At 36.2% G+C, this 23394-nt stretch overlaps 1 protein-coding gene across 16 annotated transcripts in view; it reads left to right on the forward strand.

The window, feature by feature from the left end:
- Positions 1–23103, forward strand: part of FMR1 (fragile X messenger ribonucleoprotein 1) — a 37622-nt gene extending 14519 nt beyond the window's left edge. For 2 of the 16 annotated variants that reach the window (XM_082445745.1, XM_082445750.1), the window contains 14 exons: positions 1461–1532; positions 1806–1954; positions 3031–3124; positions 3210–3326; positions 5622–5792; positions 5890–5968; positions 9689–9798; positions 10504–10638; positions 11145–11207; positions 13527–13613; positions 16133–16328; positions 17880–18062; positions 18552–18634; positions 20706–23103. In XM_082445745.1, coding sequence (XP_082301871.1) covers positions 1461–1532; positions 1806–1954; positions 3031–3124; positions 3210–3326; positions 5622–5792; positions 5890–5968; positions 9689–9798; positions 10504–10638; positions 11145–11207; positions 13527–13613; positions 16133–16328; positions 17880–18062; positions 18552–18634; positions 20706–20867 — 1701 coding nt within the window. In that variant the 3' untranslated portion in view covers positions 20868–23103. Of the gene's footprint in view, positions 1–1460; positions 1533–1805; positions 1955–3030; positions 3125–3209; positions 3327–5621; positions 5793–5889; positions 5969–9688; positions 9799–10503; positions 10639–11144; positions 11208–13526; positions 13614–16132; positions 16329–17879; positions 18063–18551; positions 18635–20435; positions 20563–20705 lie in introns of those variants that run through there. The other 14 variants (XM_082445753.1, XM_082445757.1, XM_082445759.1 and 11 more) reach the window with 14 other exon arrangements.
- Positions 23104–23394: the final 291 nt, after the last annotated feature.

The following is a 23394-nucleotide window of genomic DNA, read 5'->3' on the forward strand; positions in this document are numbered from 1 at the left end:
GCACAAACAGTGTCTGTACTTGAGGACCTTTAGCTGTTCACTTCCCCAGGAGACTACGAGCTTCCTGAAGTCAAGGACCAGGACTTTTGGTCTGTCTATATCAGAAGGCCTCATTATAGTGTTTGGATGGATAAAGGGGACTGTTTTTTCTTTTTTTCCCTCTCAACTGAGTCACATGCCAGGTGGTAACCAGTGAGATGCTGTTGCTACAGTGACCTCACTAACTGAGGTTGTCGCTCTAGCTAGAGCAGAGCTGAAAGGAATTGATGGTCGCAAGAGAGAAATGTAGGTTAAATCAAGTTGTACTGAGTCACTGTATTGTATAACCATTAACTTAGGTCTTTTGGTCTGTCTGTACCACGAACGCTCATAATAGTGATGAATAGAGGGGACTTTTTTCCCAACTTAGTCACACAACAGATGGGAACCAATGAACCACAGTTGCCAGGATGACCTCATTGTGTTACATAACAATTAACAAATAACTGAGGTTATTCCTCTGGCTAGAGCAGAGGTGAGAGGAAGTGTTGGGGGCAAGAGGGAAAGGAGGTTGAGTTAAGTTGTATTTCATCACTGTGTTGTGTTAACAATTAACTTCAGTAGTAAAACGGAGACGAGAGTTGGAGCCTTGAGTTGCTGGTCTTCTCTCCTATCCTCTCCTCCCCATCCTCCTTGTCCTCCCTGTGTTGTCTTTCTACTTCTGAGTATTTCTGTCTCTCTCTCCATGTGTCTCTTTTCCTATTAACCTTGATTTGCTAGTGTCTTCACAAAAGGTTCCATGCTGCACATCATAAGTGAACTGTGAAGTGGTCGCCAGAGAGATCAGTTTAGAAGAACTGATCCACAGTGTGTGAGAGCAGGAACGTGGTATCCAGAGGATTGCCAGCGTGGAGTTGTCCATTTTAGTGGAGAGGGGACAGGAGACCAGAGAGTGACCAAGGATCTGTCTGTTTAGTTCCCAGGATACATGAATGCCGGGTGATATCTTTAGTGGGCTGAGTAGTCAGAGGCCTTACCCATTCAGTGACCATGCAGCCAGGAAGTAGGCCAGGGTCAGTAACTTCCAATTTGTTATTTGCTTATTAGAGTAAAACAAAAACAAATCTGTCTTTACATTTTTTAGATACATTTTCATAGCTCACAAAGTACCCAAGGAAAGTATGCCCAGGTTTATGAATGGTCAGCTTTTCTTGAGCATTCATATTCAGATTACTGATTATTACTGAGGCAGCATAGAGAAACAGGAAAGCACTTTTTACAGGACTCTCCCAGGTAATCAGGTAGTTTCTGAGTGTGTGTCTATGTCTAGAAGTAGGGGTGCAATCTGGCTTAAAGTCTACAGCTTATGGGTTTGAAAGACACCTAAGGTCATTTTAAGAAATTTTCCTTGATGTCTGATAATTTATAGATTTCTGAATGATGTTAATCATGAAATATTCTATGTTGTAATTTTTGTGTAGGTTTATTCCAGAGCAAATGAAAAAGAGCCTTGCTGTTGGTGGTTAGCTAAAGTGAGGATGATAAAGGGTGAGGTAGGAAAATGCCTATTTAAATTTTTTTTCTTATGCTATTTCCCTTTTCTAAAGCCAGGTATACTACATTTCAGTCTGGATTTCTATTTGAAAGTAATATCTAACTTGAGCATTTTATTTAAATGTTTACATGTTCAGTTTATTTCATGTGTTTGTTAGTTGATCAAATAGTTTTTTTTCCTCTAGAGAATTCAAAAACAACTGAATAGGTATAGCTTCTTGTTCTTACTTTAAACGCTGTGACCAGGAATGACTTTCATTTATTTCTCACAGTTTTATGTGATAGAATATGCAGCATGTGATGCTACATACAATGAAATTGTCACAATTGAACGTTTACGATCAGTTAATCCCAACAAACCTGCCACAAAAGATACTTTCCATAAAATCAAACTGGACGTGCCAGAAGACTTACGACAAATGTAAGTTGGTATGCAAGAAAGGCTGAGAACTTAGAGGTGCTATGCAATTAATTTAAAAGAATATAAGTTTTCAAATAATAGAAATCAATTTTTAAATTCAGTGAACTTTGGCAAAAATGGTTTGCAAAAGTAGTGAAAAAAACATATTTAGCTTTTTCCAGTTATATAATCAAGCCAACATTCCACTTGTTTAAACTTACTTGGTTACATACATGGCTAATGTACATTTGTTTTCTAAAATACACATTGTTCATAGAATTTTAAGATTTTGAAACTGGTTAATACAGATATTCTGTCCTAAGTCACAAATCAATTTCTAGGCAATGGAGATTTGTCCAGGTTTTTTCCCTTTTAGTTAGTATTTTCAGATAAATATGTAACAAGTAGAGCTTAAAGAAGCTTCAAAAGGTCATCTCTCTTATAATCCTTGATCTGAAGTAATGCTTAAAGACCTTTTAGAGAAGAAATTCCTTTTTAAAGATTTCATCAAGGGCGTATATTAAGTTCGATTTGGACATGTCACACTTTAGATAAACAGTAACTTGTATTTCACAATACATAGAAATCCTGCTTCTTGATTATAGAGATTGCATATGTATGTTTGTGCCTTCTGATTCTTATACATTTCCTTCTCTCCCTTAAATTGGTCAGCACTTTTTCTTTAGAAAAGAAACAGCAAAACAAAATTGGGTATCCTGTAGCTATCCCCAAAAGTGTTCAACAGTTGACTCAAGAAAATTAGTGACCTACCGTATGTAACTGAAATCAGGAAGCCTGCAGAGGAGAGTGGTTCCCCTAAAGATGTCACCTCTGGTCATCTAAGACCACCAGTAATCCCCTAAGAACATAACTGGTTTTTTCCTTTCTCTGTAATCTCATATGCTTGATTGGCCTGAGTATATCAGAGATGTACAGCAAAGGAACTAAACTGTTAAATGGATATAGCATATTTTGCATAAATCAAGTTTAATATGAATCTACAATTCTACTAAGTGCAAATGTCTCTGCATATATTTGTACCAGTAGTTGGTAATCAGTCATCTGAACTTCACAGTGGATATTGGTTTTATTTCTAGGTGTGCCAAAGAATCGGCACATAAGGACTTTAAAAAGGCAGTTGGTGCCTTTTCTGTAACTTATGATGCAGAAAACTATCAGCTTGTCATTTTGGTGAGTGTGTTTGAGTTGTCTATTTTGGTGTATTTCATTTAGGGCATTTGCTTTGATAATAATGGTGTTGATTTATATCCTTTAGTCTATCAATGAAGTCACCTCAAAGCGCGCACACATGCTGATTGACATGCACTTTCGGAGTCTGCGCACTAAGCTGTCTCTGATACTGAGAAATGAAGAAGCCAGTAAGCAGCTAGAGGTATGTGGCTTTCCCTAGGGATGGTTGTAAGATTATCTAGAAATAACTGTGTGTTTACAAAACTTGAATATGGGCAGCTTGTCCTTTATTTATTGTTTCTTAGCAATTCCTTATATTCTATATTTTGAAAAATTAAATTGTGCAATGCATAATCATACTAAAATTTTTATGCCTGAGGTTTCAGAATTAAGCAGCAGTTTATGTATGCTAAGGAACTTCTGGCCAACTCACTTTTTACTAGAAGTTCATCAAAGCTGCTAATAAAATGAAGCAATGCTTCTTCCATATAACATGTTATCATTAAAGTACTAGAGAGTATTTAAATATCTAATCATATTCCTTTCATTATGTATGTTTATCTCTGTTTAAAAGGGTATAGAACTTCTTCATTCTAATTGGTTGTCACTCTTTAAAACTCCTGTCTTCAGATTCCTGCCAGAGGCTATTTCCCTAACTTACTATTTCGTCTCTTAAGGTGCATTTTATCTACTTTTATTAATCCTCCAATAATTTCCATCACCATACATTTATTTTCATTGATAACTATTTAGTACTTCCATCCATTACCATAGAAACTAAATGGATTTTAGTTTATTGTGCCAACTCAGGTATATTATTGTCAGATTCCAGAGTTCCTCATCATTATTCATTTCGTTAGAGGGAAAACACCATGCAGTTGAAATAGTAAAGAAAAAAAGGAGTTCCAAACTGCATTTTAAGAGAAAAGGTGACTACTACTAAAGGCTGTATTCTTGTAAAACCCTGTGAAACGTGCCACCTTCCAACTTAATATGTGATCGCTGAACTCTTAGCAGGAGAGGAGACATTCATATCTCCTTTTGCTACTTTGTTTTCCTTACGGCCATATGGAGGTCTGTTTAATTGGTTTTTACTCTCATTCTTTCTTGATGTCCCTGTGTTCACAAGTTTGTGGTTTCTTTAGTGATTCTCTCATAGCTTTTAGGCCAGAACAGCCTCCTTACTTTCATTGTGAGTATTGTGGAAATATACTCATTTACCTCTTCTTAAACATCTAATTCTTCTTAAATGATCTGTTATCATACCTTTGGCTTATCATTTATCAGTGAATTATCAATTGAAAAGAATGAACCAGGTGAATGAACCAGGACTCAAAAAACATGACCTCTTGAAAAGTCCTAGGAATATTTGATACATTTTGTTGCTCTAATCTACAAAAAAGGATTTTATACTTTTAAAATTGTTTATAGTAGTTACACTCATTCATTCAAATTATCAGGTATGTTGAATAATGAGAAACTAGCATGCATGCCTATCTTTTCTCACTACTAATATTAAAGAGATCCACATATTCAGATATGAAATTTCCATTTTTCAACATGAGCCACTAATATGTTTGGTTTTCATTAATGGCATGCTAGAACTAAACATTAAATTTTGATAATACTATCTAAAGAGAGTGATTATCCACAAGTTTGAGGTGTCAGTATAACCTAGTTCAGTCATCACTGAATATTTTGAAAGAATTCATCTTACTTGTGGATCCAGATCACAAGGTCTTACAGACTCTGATCTCATTTTAGGTTGCAGGCACATATGTAAGATAAGCTGTAAATCTTTGATACTCTGTGATCATTCAATTTAATTACTATACCAAAATTTTTATGATTCCTTTACTCAGGTTAGGGGTGGGGGTGGGAGGGTGTCCTTTTAATGTCATCACTTCATCAGAGGACTATCTAGACCCACAGTATCTAGTGATAAGTTATGTAAATGGCACTGTTTCTAGAAAAAAAAAATGTATACACACACACACACCGATATCCTTTAATAAAATGAAATGAAACACAACATTGTAAAGCAATCATACTCCAATAAAAATGAATTAAAAAATGAAATGAATACAATTTTCTGTAAAGATGGTATTTAAATTTTTTTTTTTTACTTAATTAATATTGAGTCTGTCAGACCCAGTGAGCTGGTTTTTATTTGGGAACATTTGATCTGCTTCTTAAGTATTACATTGATGTCATTGGTTAACTAAGGCAGCCTTGCAAATAGGTTTTCAAAAGTTACCTTGGAAAATTGTCAACAAGCCCTTTCCTGTTAACAAAAATATATCAAATGGCATAGACCTTTAGTGACCTAAAAAGTACTTACGCTGTGCGAAATATTTTCTTAAACCTGTTAGTTTCTAAGTGAAACTGATTTATAGGTCCCTGATATACAGGGTCAAGATAATTTACATGGCTGACCTAAATACAGTTGTCTTAATAGTCGATAAAGCATACTAATCAGATGTGTGTTTCTCTTCAGAGTTCAAGGCAACTTGCCTCAAGGTTTCACGAACAGTTTATCGTACGAGAAGATCTGATGGGTCTAGCTATTGGTACTCATGGTGCTAATATTCAGCAAGCTAGAAAGGTACCTGGGGTCACTGCTATCGATCTAGATGAAGATACCTGCACATTTCATATTTATGGGGAGGTAAATATTTTACTAAATAGTGTTTTTCTAAAATAAAAAATAGTATTTCAGCTGGCTCATCTTTTGTTGATTTAAATCTTTTCCCCATTTTTATTAGGATCAGGATGCAGTGAAAAAGGCTCGAAGCTTTCTGGAATTTGCTGAAGATGTCATACAAGTTCCAAGGAACTTAGTAGGTGAGTCGGCAATTGCTTTTGACACACACTACAAAAACAAAAGTTAGGTAAACAGTTTATTTATACCGATAGAATTCCATTTTCACTCACTTGGGGAGTCATTTAGCTGAAGCTTAATCTTTGAAATAGTCTATTACTACAGTGTACAAAAAATATTTGGTAAATACACTCAAAGATTACATTTTCAGAAGGTGTGCAAAGGATACTGCTTTGCTAGTTCAAACCTACTGGTTCCTGGAAGAATAAATTTTGCACAGCCTCATCACTATATGTATTTATATCTTAAATATGTTTTTTTCAAAATTAATGACATTTGGGGGCTTTGTATAATTTGGAGTAGACTGGTATTTGATCTCTCTAATGGGGCTATAAAATGATAGCACTCTTCATTATCTCAGAGTTGAAGATCTGAGTATAGGTTACTTAAATCTAGTAAGTTCCAAAGCTAGAAGTAATTCCGAATGTCTCTAGGGCTTTCTGCAACATCAACTGTAATTCTTCATTTTGACTTGAGTTGTTTCATGACCATCACCAATCATGAGTACCAGCAAATACATAGGAACTCTTCACCAGTGCTCTTAAAAGGTGCAGTTATCTTTAGTAGAACATATCAACAAAGTGCAGTTTTATCAAGAATACTACGTATGTTTTAAATTTATAAATAAAATTGGGACACACTGCCTATACATTTAAAAAAAATTTTTTAACTTGATATCATGACTGATTATAAAAGGTAATGGATGCCCTTTGGAATGTTTAAAGAAGGAGAAGATAAGGACTTCCTATGCATTTTTTTTCACATACTTTCAGTTCTACTTAGCCTGCTCTTTTTGTCAGCATAGAATTATAAACATCTTCCTATGCCATTAAAAAACACTTGGAATAGTATTTTTCTCCCAAAGACAATTAGTTTGAAGATGAAGTATAAAAGACTAGTGAAATAATGCAGAATTATCTTCTCAACTATATACTACAGACAACTGAAGAGCATGACTGTGTAATGTTATTGAGGTAACTTGCACACCAGTTGTGTGTATGGGAAATGTGTGATCAGCACCATCCTGGTTACCTCAGGATAAGTGGGGCTGTGAATGATATTTACTTTCCTCTTATTTACAGTTTGTCAAGCAATTGCATACATTTTATAGTTAGAAAAGTTATTTTAAATTTAGAAATTCTTAGAAAATATAACTATTAGACAGTTTTTTCAAAAATTACTGAATAAAAACTAATGTGTCAGATTCACGAAAGTTCATTTTGGAGATGGCTTGATGATAGGGAAAGGTCTTGGGTGTAGGTGTTGGATCCAGATTTCAGCTCTACTTCACTTTTTGGTCGCTATTTGGCCTTGGGCAACTGACTTAGCCTCCTGAGTCTACTTTCCTCACCTCTGAAACAAATGTGATCATAGTGTCTACCGTATAGGATTGTTTTTGGTTTTTTTTGTTTTTTTTTTAATTATTTATTTATTTATTTATGGCTGTGTTGGGTCTTCGTTTCTGTGTGAGGGCTTTCTCTAGTTGCGGCAAGTGGGGGCCACTCTTCATCGCGGTGCGCGGGCCTCTCACTGTCACGGCCTCTCTTGTTGCGGAGCACAGGCTCCAGGCGCGCAGGCTCAGCAATTGTGGCTCACGGGCCCAGTTGCTCCGTGGCATGTGGGATCTTCCCAGACCAGGGCTCGAACCCGTGTCCCCTGCATTGGCAGGCAGATTCTCAACCACTGCGCCACCAGGGAAGCCCTACCGTATAGGATTGTGATAATTAGATAGGAAGATATAGATAGATAGTTATAGATAAAGATATAATTACATAAGCTCTGGATATAGTAGGGGACTCTGTAAATGTTAGTTCTCTTTCCTTCCCCTATTCAAAACAATTCCAGTTTGGTAGAGCAGAATTATAGTAAGCTGTCAGTTGGGAATTGGAAATAACTATACAATGTAGAATTGGATTATTTGCTATTAAAAGTAGATTCTACCTGTGGTCTTACCTGAAGAGAAGAGGATCCCAGCAGTGACCTTTCACCAGAAAGCCTGATTTTCATTTTGTTCCTACCTAGTAAAATAAGACAGTTCTGTTTTAGAGGCTGTCTCTTCCAGCACTGGGAATGTTGGGAGTTTTCAGAAAGCGTTTTTGTATAAAATTTGGCAAGGCAGATCTATAGGGAGATGTCTAGTCAGTATTGTATGAGTTTTCAAGTCCCACAATATGACTTATGATCTCTCTTATTTCCCACAAACTCTCTTTGGTACGTACACTGATTTATCTTTCTTTTCTAAAAATTTGCTTGTTCTTCACCCACTTTGACAGTGAATTGGTCTAATAAGTGTTATAGACATAAAGAAAAAAACCGTGGGAAGACTCTCTCCTCCCTCCACCCCTTTTCATTTGAAGGGAAGAAGAGCTGAAATAATTGACAGAAAGACCTAAATCAGGAGTCCTGATTTAGTGGTGTCAGTTCTTTTCCCTGGCCACTGACCAGTCAAAAGAGGTTATGGGGGTGAGTGAGGCTGGCACACACAGCAAGAGTGCCAAGGCTATGCTGATTAGAAGAACCACAAGGTCGTGCTTTGACAGGGCTTTCCCTGCATTCTTATTTAGGATTGGCTCAGCAAATTTTCGGTTCCAGTTCTTTTCCCCCATCCCTACCTCAGGTGAAATGGTGGGGCAGGCACATGATGGGCGTGGCCAGTGCTGGGTGCTTTAAGAACCTTGGGAGAGCCCTTGGAATCAGATGTAATTCACATGTAGATTTGTAGAATCAGTTGTTCTTAATATTTGTAATGTCTTGCTTTACACTAATGCATAATGATGGCTGTGAAAGCAGTCATTTCCCAGTTAAGTATATGATTAAATTTTATAAAATGAGAGAGAGAATCGAGTGCCCATTCATTACTGGTATTTGAAGTCTTTGGAGTTTTAACAGATGATACTGATAAACCTTAATCTTGAACTGGTTTTAAGCTTTTTCATTGTGGTTTTAAGTTAAAAGTGTGATTTCTTAATCTTTTACTCTGACTAATCCCTTTACCTTTTAACATACTAATATAATTTGTGAGTAATGCACAAGAGTAGTAGTCTGCTAACACATTGGCCTGAAGAATGTGTACTTTTAGATGTACGTATAGCTGCTTAAGCCACTTTTAAACTTAGAGTACCTTTTATAAATATGCCATATAAAATTCTAAAAATATTTGCCATGGGCAAAGAAGCAGATTTAAATCAGGTACAGATAGAATCGAAATTGTCAAAGAAGCGAATGTATTTTCTATTATCTGTCCTTTTCCTTAATTCCTTTTATAGAACTTTGCAGAAAGAATGATACATGCCACTATACCTGAACATTTAAAATATGCCCTTTTGTGCCAAATAAGAGCCTATCTTTGAACTGCCTTAAAAATTCAAAATTACCCGTATCAGTTCGCAAGTATTATCAGTTCACAAGTATTAATCAACTCTAATACCTGACCAAAGGAGTTTGAACAATGATGACCTCATAAAATGGAAAGCCAGTTTGACTCTGTCTTTTTGAAAAGAGTCTCTGTTTTGGTTTTGAGATAGACAGACAGACAGATACGGAGGAAGAAAGAAAGAAAGAATTGAAATTACATGAAATTTTATACGTATATATAAAATGTGATAGTTTATGGTGGGGTGTGCTTACTGGTTTGAGGTATGTGTTTTTAAAACCAAACATGAATTATTCATTTCTTGCCTTAGGCAAAGTAATAGGAAAAAATGGAAAACTGATTCAGGAGATTGTGGACAAGTCAGGAGTTGTGAGGGTGAGAATTGAAGCTGAAAATGAGAAAAATGTTCCACAAGAAGAGGTATGTTTCTAGTGCGTATGTTTCTGGTTTCTCTAATAAAAGTAAAAGTCTTTTATTGTCTTATTTGACATAGTAACTTAGAGGCCTCCAATATTCACATAATGTGAATGTAAAAATTCTATCAGGCATGCCAGTTAATTGCAGTTGTAGATAACGGCCTCTGTTTATTCTCTAATGCTGTGATTGTGGATTAGTCACTTTAACCCCTTTAAGCCTTATTTCTTGATCTTCAACATGAGTAATCACAAATGTAAAAAAAAAAATGTCTGAAGCACTCTTCACATATTACTTAATGTTCCTGACAGAGACAAAATTGGGACACTAGTTAGGTTTTCTGGCTTTCATCCTTTGGCTTTTTCACTTTGTATGTCTGCTTATTTTGTGTGCTTTACATTTTTTAAAGTATTTGGGGTGGGGGGGTAAGGGTGTGCTCTTCTGTACAATGGTACTGTTTAAAATAAAATCCTTTCAAATTGCCATAATTTTCATATATTTCATAGTCTTTTGTCAAGGTTCTTTTAGCTGAAGTTAAATCTTTGTGCGTTTTTACTGCATAATGTTTGCATTCTGTAAGTTTGTTTACCAAGACTGTTTATAATAGTTTCTGTTCTTAAAAATATGATCATTGATACAATAATGGAGCTAAATAAAGTCTTAAAAATTGGTCCTTTTTTTTCTCTTTTGTGTTTTGTGTTTTTCACCAAGGAAATTATGCCACCAAATTCCCTACCTTCCAGTAACTCAAGGGTTGGACCTACTCCTTCAGAAGAAAAAAAGCATATAGATGTAAAGGAAAACAGCACTCATTTTTCTCAGCCTAACAGCACAAAAGTCCAGAGGGTAAGAAATAATTGTCACTTTGAATTACACTAGAAGTAATTTCTTCAACCCAAATGTCACAGTTGGTGTTTTGGGTATTTTCTGTGGTTAGGCTCATAAGGCTACTCATGCTGTATTTGTTTCAAATCTGATTGCCAGCTTATGAGATATTACAAACCAAAGTGATAACTACTTTTCAGTTTATTCACAGTGACAAATCTTATGCTGTAAACATAAAATACAGGGTTGCATTTAGTGGTCACATTTTTCTTTTGAGGGTGGACTTTTATTTTTTCATGCTGTAGCTCTTGAAATTTTACAGATTGTAGTAGCTCAAAATGTACCCTCTGTTAGATACATAAGTTACTACTTAAAACCATATTTTTAAAACTGACTTTCAACATTTGAACTAACCTAATTGTTTAGAAATGGATTTAGAAGTCCTACAGTGAAAGTCCTGCGTTCAGGCTTCTGTGTATCATTTGTTATAGTTAATGACATCACTTGCATTCCTTATACTGCTTTAGGTTTTAGTGGTTTCATCAACTGTAGCAGGGGAATCCCAGAAACCTGAACTCAAGGCTTGGCAGGTAGGAAAACATTCCTTGAAAAATACATTTTAATTTTATATTTGAATGTTTATTCCCCTGGTTAAGAAAGACTACAAATGATCGTCAGAGTTGGGGGATGTGGAGGAGTGTCTGTGGGTTCATGGACCCACTGCCCTGGGAAAAAGCTCATATTCCTTCCTGCTGCTTATAAGGCCTTTCTTTCACAGTCCCCTGACCAATATCATCTCTTACCACTCCTCTCCCTTATACCTGAGAGAGGCTTGAGCCATACCTGAAGTACCTAGAGTTCTTGAAACGCTTCTCTGCTCTCTGTTGCTTCTAGACGTATGCACATGTTTTCTCTGCCTGGAGCACTCTTTTTCCTCCAACCTGCCACCTTGCTTTGACCTTACTCCTTGTGCAGCTTTCCTTGTATACTTTCCATAGGTCCCCTCCCCCTGACGGGCTCAAGAGCCTTTCCTCCTTTCATGCTCTGATGTGTTCACCCCTATCATAGCGCTTACTACATAGATATTTACTAGTTATCTAGTCACATTGTTAGTTCCTTGAGGGCAGACACCCGCCCTCAACCTGGCCTGTGAGAACTGTTTATGGGGAAAATATTATGACTCACAAGAGATTAAAAGCAAAAATGCCATTTTGTAAAGAGAAATATAACCGCAAGCGGATTGGATATTCCTCTCTGCTGGGCAGGCCAGTTCTCATCCCAGAACAGGAAGTCACTTTTTCCTGGTGTCTGCTCTTGCCTTTCTTTGTCATAATTTAACCATTCTGGTCCACTAGTAATGTGCTTAAATTAGAGTGGCACTTGGGTACATCAACAGTTTGGAAATGTTGAAAGGGAATTTTTTTTCATTATTTGCTCCACAGTTGATCAACTAAATCTGTGACATAGGGTTTTCAAGCTTATTTTGGTCATATGTGATCCAGGGGGAAGGGCATAGCATTTCATCATAGGGCATTTTGGAAAATAATATGGTTAACTGCTTTGTAACAAAGTTGGGGAAAAAACTCAACCGTCAGAAATGTTTTTGAGAAAAAGAGATCTGAGTCATAGGCCTGATTGTTTCCATAGTTCATATATTATTCAATCAAAAAAAAAATCCATGTGAAACCCATGGGTTTTCAATGGCACCTGATTCTTTAGGTGGTTGTTGTTGCTAGGAAGCAGTGCCTTGCTTACCAGATGGATGTCAGTCTGCAAGCAGTATTTCCTAATTGTTTAGTTTTGTACCCTATCAACAGCCATGTTCATGTGGAAGGAAAAAGAAAAAACCTATTCCAACCCCACATGCATGTAAGACGCTGTGTACTGAGCTCAAGCAAACAAAAGCAGCCCAGCAGTACCCACACCTATCAAATGAATGCTTTTTTTAAAAGAGTGATACTTGCTAAGCTTCTTGGCTTCTCACACCTAGAAACTTCACCTAGAGAATTCTAATGTATCTACATCAAAGCTACTGTGTGCTTTTCTTTAGTCACGTGTGACTATCAGTCACCATGTGAATTTCATCAGTAGCAGAATATTGAATTATTTTCAACTTTGAATGTCATAATTGCCAGCTATTAGTTTGCACAACTGGCCTAGGCTTCCCTATAACTGTGACAAGAAATAGTTTTTTTCTCATTTGTACTGATGGGCTAGAAGTATACATTTTTAGTCTACTCCTTTTTTAAAATCTATCCTTATATTAAAGTAGTACCATAGGGAGATCAAACTTTCCTGATGATTCAGTCCTTTACTATGTTCAGAGCGCATTATGGAAGTATATTGAAATGCTAAATTTTATGCTCATGGATGTGCCTAGTTTTTTTTTTTCCCCTCACAGAATAATTACTAAGTGCATTTTAATTTCTTATTCTTCTTGTTTGTGTTTTGTTTGTACTCTGTTGACTCGGTTAGCAAAGTTGATTTAGTTTCTACTTTTGTACCCTGGTATCTAATTTTGAATTATTTTTTAAAGAATTTGATCTAGATAAAATCTGTAGTAAATGAATTAGAGTATTTTAAAGTATTCATTTTGTTTATGCTTCTCATGTTAAAGCTTATATAATTTTGAGTTACATAATTTATGAGTTTACCAACATTTAATAGTAGTGTTTATATCATAGTAACCTGATGCATTTAAGGGTTGCTATATTGATCTGTCCTTATACACAGTAGATGTGTAAAATATACCAACTACTTTTGTTTTTAGGTATTGGTTTATATTTTCAACAAACTTTCATGTACCTACTGTTTGTCAGACCCTGTGCTAGGGATTTAGTCATTATTTGCATTTTTCAGATTAATTCATCATTAATTTTATAGGATTATTGTTGCCATTTCTTTTTCAGGGTATGGTACCATTTGTTTTTGTGGGAACAAAAGACAGCATCGCTAATGCCACTGTTCTTCTGGATTATCACCTGAACTATTTAAAGGTGAGAACAGGAAGAACTTTAATGTAGAAAACCTTTTGCACTAAAATATAAAAACTCCATAGTAAATCTTAAAGCAATTAAGTTTCATTCTAGCCTGTACATGATAATGAAAGACCTGTAAAAGATAATAGAAAAAAATTTTCATTTCGTTTAGCTTATTATATTCCTTCTGAAAACACAAGTCAGTTTTACATCATTATAAATTTAAGGACCAGTATCCCAGTTCTCAAGAAACTCCCCTATTTCCCATTATTCTTCTGTTAAACCCTTATACTCACTTTAGACAATTCTGTCAAAAATACATTTCATCCCATTGATCCTTTCTAGCCCTTGTGAGTTTTTTCCAGGACAAATTTCATGTCTGTAACACTTGCCTTTGTTGTCCCTTTTATGTCATTTATCAAGGAAATCCCAGAGTTTCATGAAGTCCTCTGTTTAAATGTTTACCCTTTGTAATTTTCTCTATACTCTTATTACAAAATAGAAACAATTTGTGTCTTCTTATAAATGCACATTTTAGTTAGTATTTGTACGGTTATGCCTCCTCTAGCTTACAAACTGGAAAGCAGGAACCAGGAGGCTGCAAGGCATAGCAGAAAGAGCACTGGATTGGCAATCCAGTGATTTGCTTGTAGTCTCTCTTCTGCCATGAACTAGCTCTGTGTCTATAGGCAAATCATCTCCCTAGACTAGGTGCTTTTTAAAATTTCTTTTGGCCAAATGTTCTGTAATTCGATAAAATAGAATTTCACCCATATCACTTTTATAATTTCTTCTTTGTATCCATATGTATCAAAAATATATTGTAACTGGTACTAAATAGTATTTTTAAAGTAACCCAAGTTTCTATTTTATTTATGATGCTATATTAATACGAATTTTTTTGCTGATTTCTTAAAGAAATAAAATTAAATAATTTATAGTTATATGTAAATAAGGAAGAAAAATTCAATAGCTAGGTACTTCTTATCATTCTTATGGTGGTCAGTTAATAATTGCAAGTGGGGAGGTTTCATCCAGCAAGGTTTGCATGGATAGGATACCCCATTGATTTGCTTATTCACTTTTGCTTTAAAGTGTGTTTTATGTGTAATCTGTTGTATGTGTTTTTCTTCATATTCTTAGCTTAAATAATTTTGAAGACCTGGAGAGTTAGGGTTGCATTGTATCAGTCCCTTGTTCTTTTGACTAATGTTCTTCCTTAGATCTTTTGATTTATTCTTCACAGTTGAGTATCTTTTTTGGTTATCAGCAGCTGTCCTGTTGTTGCCATTCTTTCCATCACCAGATCTTCCCTCGAGTGGGCTTGGCATCTCTCACCAAAAGGTGACTGCTTTGCCCCAGTGGGATAACCTGGACTACCATTCTGTTTTGCAAGATACACCCATTCCATGAGCTCTAACTGTACTTTTGGAGTAAGCCACTCACTCAGCTGCAGTCTCTTCTTTGTTCAAGTCCTCTGTAAAACAAATTCTGGTTCAGAGCACAGATGAAGCTCATCTAGATTCTTACCTGCCCTTTTCCTGAGGCTGCCATAACCAAGATTTTAGGAACCTAGCTTTACAGAGGCTTCCCCAGTGACTGTTCATGTGGGCAGCCCCTATGACGGCCTCTGCTTGACTGAGACACCCAGTGCTACTCTAGTTGTGGATCCAGTTCCCTGTAGCTAGTAAATAGATGCTTATGGGTAGATTGGAAGAAGAAGGGTTAGAATTGAGACTTCATCTGGATTTGACAGAACCCAACATATTGGAAGCATTGTGTGTGAGGGTCTGTTAGTGGACCCCAGGTGTATATTTTGATCAACTGACTATACTGTTCGTCATACTTGTTCTAGCAGAGTTGTAGTCTTTAAGAGGTTTTCAAGGCATGATATAAGAGATCCAACTTGTTTTTGTCAACTATTAAATAGTTCCCCTATATAAGGAATATAAACATTTTCAGTTCATTGAAGATAATTGTTTCTTAATTGTATAGTCACGTCCAAAGACCTGCCGTAGTATATGTTCTTTGAAAGCAGAAGATGGCCCAGACTCAATGTTTTGTTAATTAAGATATTAACTGGCAAATCTATTTCAATTAAGATTATTTACAATGTGTGATTTTTAAGGTTAGCTGGTTAAACCTTAAATGTCATTTATCTGTATTTATACGTTTTAGAGTTGTTTTATTCAATATCCTATTATCAAGAAGTCCCAAAACTAGCATATTTGTGCCTTAGCAGATCTGTCGGATAATAGTGCCAAATTAAATAACTTTAAATTCTATCAGTATAATTTCAATGCTCAGTATTTTTGTTATATCTCTAATTCTGGACATCAATAATATGTTATCTATAGTAATTTTATTTTTAAGGAGACCATTCAATTTCCTGATAATTCTGTGTAACAGTGTTTACTATAAATTTAGAACTGAAATTGAAATATTTCCAGTATACTTTTTATCTGATGAAAAGGAGAAAGGTATTATTAAGTAAAATGTCAAACTATTTTTACTGTTATCTTGTATATTTTAAATAGGAAGTAGACCAGTTGCGTTTGGAGAGATTACAAATTGATGAGCAATTGCGACAGATTGGAGCTAGTTCTAGACCACCACCAAATCGTACAGATAAGGAAAAAGGCTATGTGACTGATGATGGTCAAGGAATGGGTCGAGGTAGTAGACCTTACAGAAATAGGGGGCACGGCAGACGCGGTCCTGGATATACTTCAGGTACAAACTAAGCATTTTACTCAGTAACTTTATCTGTTCCTAGACTATTAATAGCTGCTAATCTCTAATACTCATTAGAACCCCATTATAACAGTTTCTCACTACATGGTTTCCAATTCACAGTGGGTCAAATTGTGTTGCAAGAGACATAGAGTAAAAACCTGATAATAACACATAGAGTTCACAGGGCAGGTGTGAGTTCTGTCCACGTTCTGGCTGGGGATAAATCTGCTTAAGCCCTTGTATGTTGATGACTTTCCTAAGGCCTTTCCTGATTTTATTACTGTATAGCCAAAACTTTTTTCATTTGTGTACTGTGGCTCATTTTTTGTCAGGCATGTGCTGGTCATACTTGCTGGATGGACTGTGTAAATCAGGGGTCTGCATCCTGTGGCTCGTAAGGTGATTTTGAGTGGCATGGCCAAAGTCAGCCCTAGGCACAGTCAAGAAGTAGGCGAAGTTTCTCTTTGCCTTCTCAGCTCTTCTTTCAGTGCTTCTTTCTTCTCTCCCAGTACCTCTCATTGAACGCTGTCCCACTGCCAGTGCCTACTGTCTTTCTTGCTCAACTGTGTATCTACTATGTAACTTGCTAATGATGGTATAAGGTATAATCCATCTCACAAATATTTGCATTTCAAAAAGGAACTCTTTAAGATGGAAAAGCCTTCAAGATCCACAGGAATGAAGCTATAATGGTGAAGCTATAATTGGTCATTAGCTCCAACAGAGGAAGAGAGAGAGGTAGTAGAGCTGATATTCTGGAGTGGGGGAGAGAGACACCTACTCCTAAGGCCAACCTTGAACCTAACCCCTAATCCCTCTCCCAGCAGTCTGTTCTTTATGCTGTTGAAGTCCCCCCTCACCGTGGAGCTCTTTTCCCCACTCCCATCCCTTATATCATTAACCTAGCTCCTCAGGCATAACAAGTTTATTACAATAAATCCTTTATAATGATCAATTATTCCAGTGGGAGTGGGAGGGAAGGTTGTGGACCAAGCATCAGGCAAGCATATCCTCATTCAGCTAGGTCCAATCCCTGATCACACAAGAGACCCTTCCCTGAGATAGTAGTAGCCATGGTGGCCACCTTTGCCACCCTCTCTGAGGTGACCAAAATGTATGCATTCCCCTCTGTCCCTGGGCCAAACCTTGTTAAAAGGAACCCTCTTTATAGAGGTTTTGTTGATCAAGGTATTGCATTTAACTGTTGTAGACAACTTTTCCTCCAGAGAGCACAGATGTTTAAAGGAGCACAGCTGTTAAATGATGTGGCATACTCAGGTTTGAACTTAGATGGCTAATAAAATATCTTTTATTTTTTTTAATGAGAACCAAAAATGTTTGAAACAAAAATTACCTCAAATATTGTGGAAACCTTCATTTTGAATTTAAGATAATTTGTTTTACAAAATGGAAGGTGATAATACTCTTTGGTGGGCTTATAAATTGGGAAGAGTAATGGATTACCCCTGAAACATCTCTGGAAGCTTCTGTTAACCTAACTTTTTTTTTTAAGTCGGACAACGGTATATAACTTTTAACTCTCGATAGGAACTAATTCTGAAGCATCAAATGCTTCTGAAACAGAATCTGACCACAGAGATGAACTCAGTGATTGGTCATTAGCTCCAACAGAGGAAGAGAGGGAGAACTTCCTGCGCAGAGGAGACGGGCGACGGCGTGGAGGTGGAGGAAGAGGACAGGGAGGAAGAGGACGCGGAGGCGGCTTCAAAGGTACAGAGGTTTTCATATGTTAAGAAATGAAGGTGAATTGTAACAGCTGTCTGAAGTTCTATGAAGAACCTTGCTGATTCAGTGATGTATTACCAAGACCCCCATTTCTCTGGTTTTGTACTGGTCACCATGGGAAAGGCACATGTAATTGGCAATATTAGACAGCCTTCCCTCTGGTTCACATAGAATAAATATATGAATAAACACTGATAACTAGTTTCACTTCTTTGGGTATTCTAAACATCACATCTGATCATTAGCTCAGGTTGACCTGTAACAGTGGATGCAGAATTGTGATGCCTTAGAAATATTTTCTGTTCCTTGGTAGCATGCTAGATTATTAGCCAGTGTGTAACTGGAATCACTAGGTTGTTGATTCTAGTTAGATTCTGTGGTGGATCTAAATAAATTGAGGATGTGGGAACAAAGAACTTCCAATAAGCATGTCAGAATCAGTGACCATCAAACCTTTTAAAAACGTCCCTATAGGAAACGATGATCACTCCCGAACAGATAATCGTCCGCGTAATCCAAGAGAGGCTAAAGGAAGAACAGCAGATGGATCCCTCCAGGTAAACTTGTGTGCCTCTTTTCATCTAAATTGTTTGAGTTACAGTAGTTTGAGATTTATAAGTTAATTTTACTTGATTTTTAAACATGTTCAAAGGTTGTGAATTTGGTATATTGAAATATTTTCCTTTCAACATTACATTTGTGGGCAGTCTTAGTCCTTTGTGACAAGTATACAAAGAAGATTTCTCTAGAGAATATGCAGTCTCAGTATTTCTGAAGACTTTGCAGCCACAGTGTGACTTCAATACCACATTGGTGGTCCAACCCCCCCCCCCAACCCCCCCACCAACTGCCCAAGAAAAGAAACATCCAGGAATGTACCCAGAGAGACTTGCGTCAGCCCTGTGGGTCCCTCCTCCCCTGAGTTGCAGGGATAGAGTGTCCTCTTTGAGTGGAAAGTAAGGGGAAAAAGGTGTCTGGCTCAAGGGTAATGATCATGATACACAGGGCACTGCATGACACTCAGCTGGTACATGCTGAATCAGTCAGCTGCTTATTTACAGCCAGCCTCTATTCTGAGAACCCCATCTCAAGTGGTAATCACCTGTGCCGAACCCATTGTTAAGAAATTTTAAAATTACCCCGAGCATGTCCAGACAGACACCTTTGCTGAGTGCTTTGTGTGTGTTTTATCTTACTTAATCTTTCAGCAGCCCCCTGAGGTGTAAAAAGTTTTATTATTCTGTTTTATAGGTGAGTAAACTGATGTTTAGAAAGATTGAATCACATAGTTGGCGTACGGTAGAGTGATATTTGAATACTGGTATCTGATTCCCAGAACCCATGTTCTCTTCTGCTGCTTCTTTAATTCTGAAGACTTAATCCAAGTAGTAGGGTTCCTTCATGACTATGGACTATTGGTTTGGGACCAATACCCAAGATTAGTGAGAGATGATTTTTAAGAGCAGAAACTCCATGATGGAGTATTTCTTAGAATTCATAACGGTTGTAAGTAGGTGTTAACTGTTGGCTGGTTCTTAAGGACCAGCATAGAAAAGACCTTAGACGTAGATAGAGATCGATGAAATAATGCATACACATGTGCCTTACAGAGATGTAAGGCGTTTCTGTACCAGTTTTATAATTCCGCTCTTCACAACCCAACAGTTAAAACAGTCACCCAGGACCAACACTTAAACGCACTTTGAAATTACAGCAAACCATTTTGGGATTATATGTCACATTTGTACTTGAAGCAGATCAATATTTGTAATTGTTTTAGGCCCATTTGTCAATATTATCTTCCTTTTGTACAGCATCTAGAAGTCTGTTAGCAGTGTTTAAGTGTTCAGTGTTGGCACTTAAAATATTACATAAATCTCAGAATATTATTTTTTAAATTGTATTCATCTCTACACTCTTCCTGGGATTCCAGTTCTTCCACACATTAGTGTCTTCAAATTTCCCTGTACCATTCTTATTCTTCAGAGTTCAAGTTGTATGATCATCTCACTTGCCTCATTGAAGGCAAGTAAGTAGCCTTACTGAAGCTACTAGAAACCAACGCTCATATTTTTTTTATGTAAGACAGTGGGAGCCCTCAGTGCAAGGAAACTTAATTATACTCATGATAGACATAAAGATGTCAACTAAAGGCTAGTTAAGAAGTGAGTTAGTTAAGTTGTTACTCTGGTAACATCAGAATAGGAAGACAGTAATTTGTGTCTCTCCTCCTGGGTTTCACAGTCTTTGAAGAATAACCCATTTTTTTGAACTCTAGTATTATAGACATGTATATTTTGCAATCAGTAATAGTAATTCATTTTAACTATTTGTTTCTCACTGTTTTGTTCTACTTAGAAGAAGACACAGTAGGATTGTGAGTTTTTATCTAACTTTGGACACAGTGAGATGACCAGTGTGTTCCAGTTAAAGAAGAAGAGTGTTTTTAAATCATAAACCAAATAAAGATCCTACCTGACCATAATTTCTTGCACTTCTTCTATTCTCACCCCCATATTCCCCTTTTAAGATGTGGAATTTACCCTTCGGGCTTAAATTTCTCGTCAGGCCAATTACAGATTACAGTAGGATATGGTCTGTGTATATAACAACTGTAACTTGTTTTAGATCAGAGTTGACTGCAATAATGAAAGGAGTGTCCACACTAAAACATTACAGAATACCTCCAGTGAAGGTAACCGGCTGCGCACGGGTAAAGATCGTAACCAGAAGAAGGAGAAGCCAGACAGCGTGGATGGTCAGCAACCGCTTGTGAACGGAGTACCCTAAACGGCGTAATTCTGGAGTTATATTCCCTATACCATTTCCGTAATTCTTATTCCATATTAGAAACTTTGTTAGGCCAAAGACAAATAGTAGGCAAGGTGGCACAGGGCATGAAATGAACACCAATTCTGTTAAGAATTTTATTTTTTGTCATATTGGCCATAAGCAACAGTTTTCAGATTTGCACAAAGAAAGAGATCTTAAAATTTTGAAACATTACTTTTAAGTAATTAAGTATACTTAGCACTTCAGGACAGGATTTTCGTTTGGTTTATTTTTTAAATACCAAGCAGTGGTATTCTTTCTTAATTTGGACCGTTACCCTGCGTTGGGTGATAACTCACTGGTACATTTCAGTTTTTCTGAATAAATAGCATTTATGGTAATCATATTACACTTCTGTTTTCAGTCTCATACGGAAGGCCAATGACATTTCATGTCCTGTGTCAGTTTATGTTTTGGTCCACTTTTCCAGTATTTTAGTGGACCCTGAGATGTGTGTGATGTGACGTTTGTCATTTTCATTAGCAAAAAAAAAGTTGTATGATCTGTGCCTTTTTTATATCTTGGCAGGTAGGAATATTATATTTGGATGCAGAGTTCAGGGAAGATAAGTTGGAAACACTAAATGTTAAAAGATGTAGCAAACCCTGTCAAACATTAGTACTTTATAGAAGAATGCATGCTTTCCATATTTTTTTTTCTTACATAAACATCAGGTTAGGCAGTATAAAGATTAGGACTTGTTTTTGTTTTTGTTTCGTTGCACTGAAGTTTGACAAATAGTGTTATTGAGAGGGATGTGTAATTTTTCTATATAGACAGGAGAAGAAATAACTGTCTTTTCATTTGAGAGAGGCTAAAACATTTTCAGCTAGGAACAAATCTTCCTGGTCAAAAGTTAGTAGGATATGCCTGCTCTTTGGCCTGATGACCAGTTTTAAATTAGAGCTGTTTTTATTTTGTCCTCCCCAAGTTTTGTGAAGTTTTTCATATTTTAATTTCAAGCTTATTTGGGGGAGATAGGAAGGTCATTTCCATGTGTGCATAATAATCCTGTGAAGTACAGGTACTTTGTCTAAGAAACAATGAAAGCAGGTTAAATGTTTTGTAAACTTTGAAATATTAGGTCCAAATGTATAAGCAGAATTGGAAAGCAGACTAGGATTGGTTAACAAATGATACTTTTTTTCTTTAGTTTTTTGACATGTTGGATTTTGGGTTTGAGTCTCAGTTTTTTTTTTTTTTTTTGTTACGAACGAGATTTACAGAGGAAAAATATGTGAAGGACCTTCACTCTAAGATGTTATATTTTTCTTAAAAAATAACTCCAAGTAGGGGTACCACTGAATCTGTACAGAGCCGTACAAACCGAAGTTCTGCCTCTGATGTATTCTGTGAGTTTGTTTCTTTGAATTTTCATTTTACGGTTACTTATCCTTGCATACAAATAAGCATATAAAAATGGCAACAAACTGCACATGATTTCAAGAATATTAAAAAGTCTTTTAAAAGTATTGCCAAACATTAATGTTGATTTCTAGTTATTTATTCTGGGAATGTATAGTATTTGAAAACAGAAATTGGTACCTTGCACACATCATCTGTAAGCTGTTTGGTTTAAAATACTGTAGATAATTAACCAAGGTAGAATGACCTTGTAATGTAACTGCTCTTGGGCAATATTCTCTGTACATATTAGCAACAACAGATTGGATTTTATGTTGACATTTGTTTGGTTATAGTGCAATATATTTTGTATGCAAGCAGTTTCAATAAAGTTTGATCTTCCTCTGCTAAATTGACGTTGATGCAATCCTTACAAATGATTGCTTTTAAAATTTTAAGATAGGAAAAGAAATCTATAAAGCGTTCTGTTACAAAATGTAACTGTATTACCATTGGAAATTTCACATGTCATAGGAAGTTAGCCGTTATCTACCAACTTTCAAGAACTTGTTCTTGTTTAATAAGGTGAAAAAAGTCAACAAAATGGTACAGAAGCACATTGTGCCATTACAATATGCACTAAGTCTCTTTTTTTACAAAGGCTGAATTCAGCAAGGCGCTAACTTGCTTAAATGTGAATTACTAACTTCTAAAACTGTAATTTGAGTCACATGTTTTCAAACGGAGTTGGAGTTTATTCATATTACAATATTTGTGTGCTAAACGTGTATGTTTTTCAGTTCAAAGTCATGATGTTTTTAAAATCTTATTAAAGTTTCAAAAATCTGAAGATTGTTTATCTAGATGTAAATTTTTATTAAAAAGTTGCACTTATGAAAAAGCAAAAAATTAGTCTGACAGATGTTTGCTCCTGGTCTTAAATTTCTAAATATAACAAAAATTAACGATGGGGGGAGGTATTAATCATGCAAAGCATACATTATGCCTTGCAAATAATCTTTTATGTGCCCTTAAAAAGCAGAAAGGTAGATATTTGAAAATAATTCTACATATTCCCAGTTAGAGGATTTGAACACATTAATTACATAGGATGCTACTAAACCGTGTTAAACACATACTC

Source organism: Balaenoptera physalus (genome assembly GCF_965194825.1).
Source record: "Balaenoptera physalus genome assembly, chromosome: X".
In the NCBI taxonomy this organism is placed as follows: Eukaryota; Metazoa; Chordata; class Mammalia; order Artiodactyla; family Balaenopteridae; genus Balaenoptera; species Balaenoptera physalus.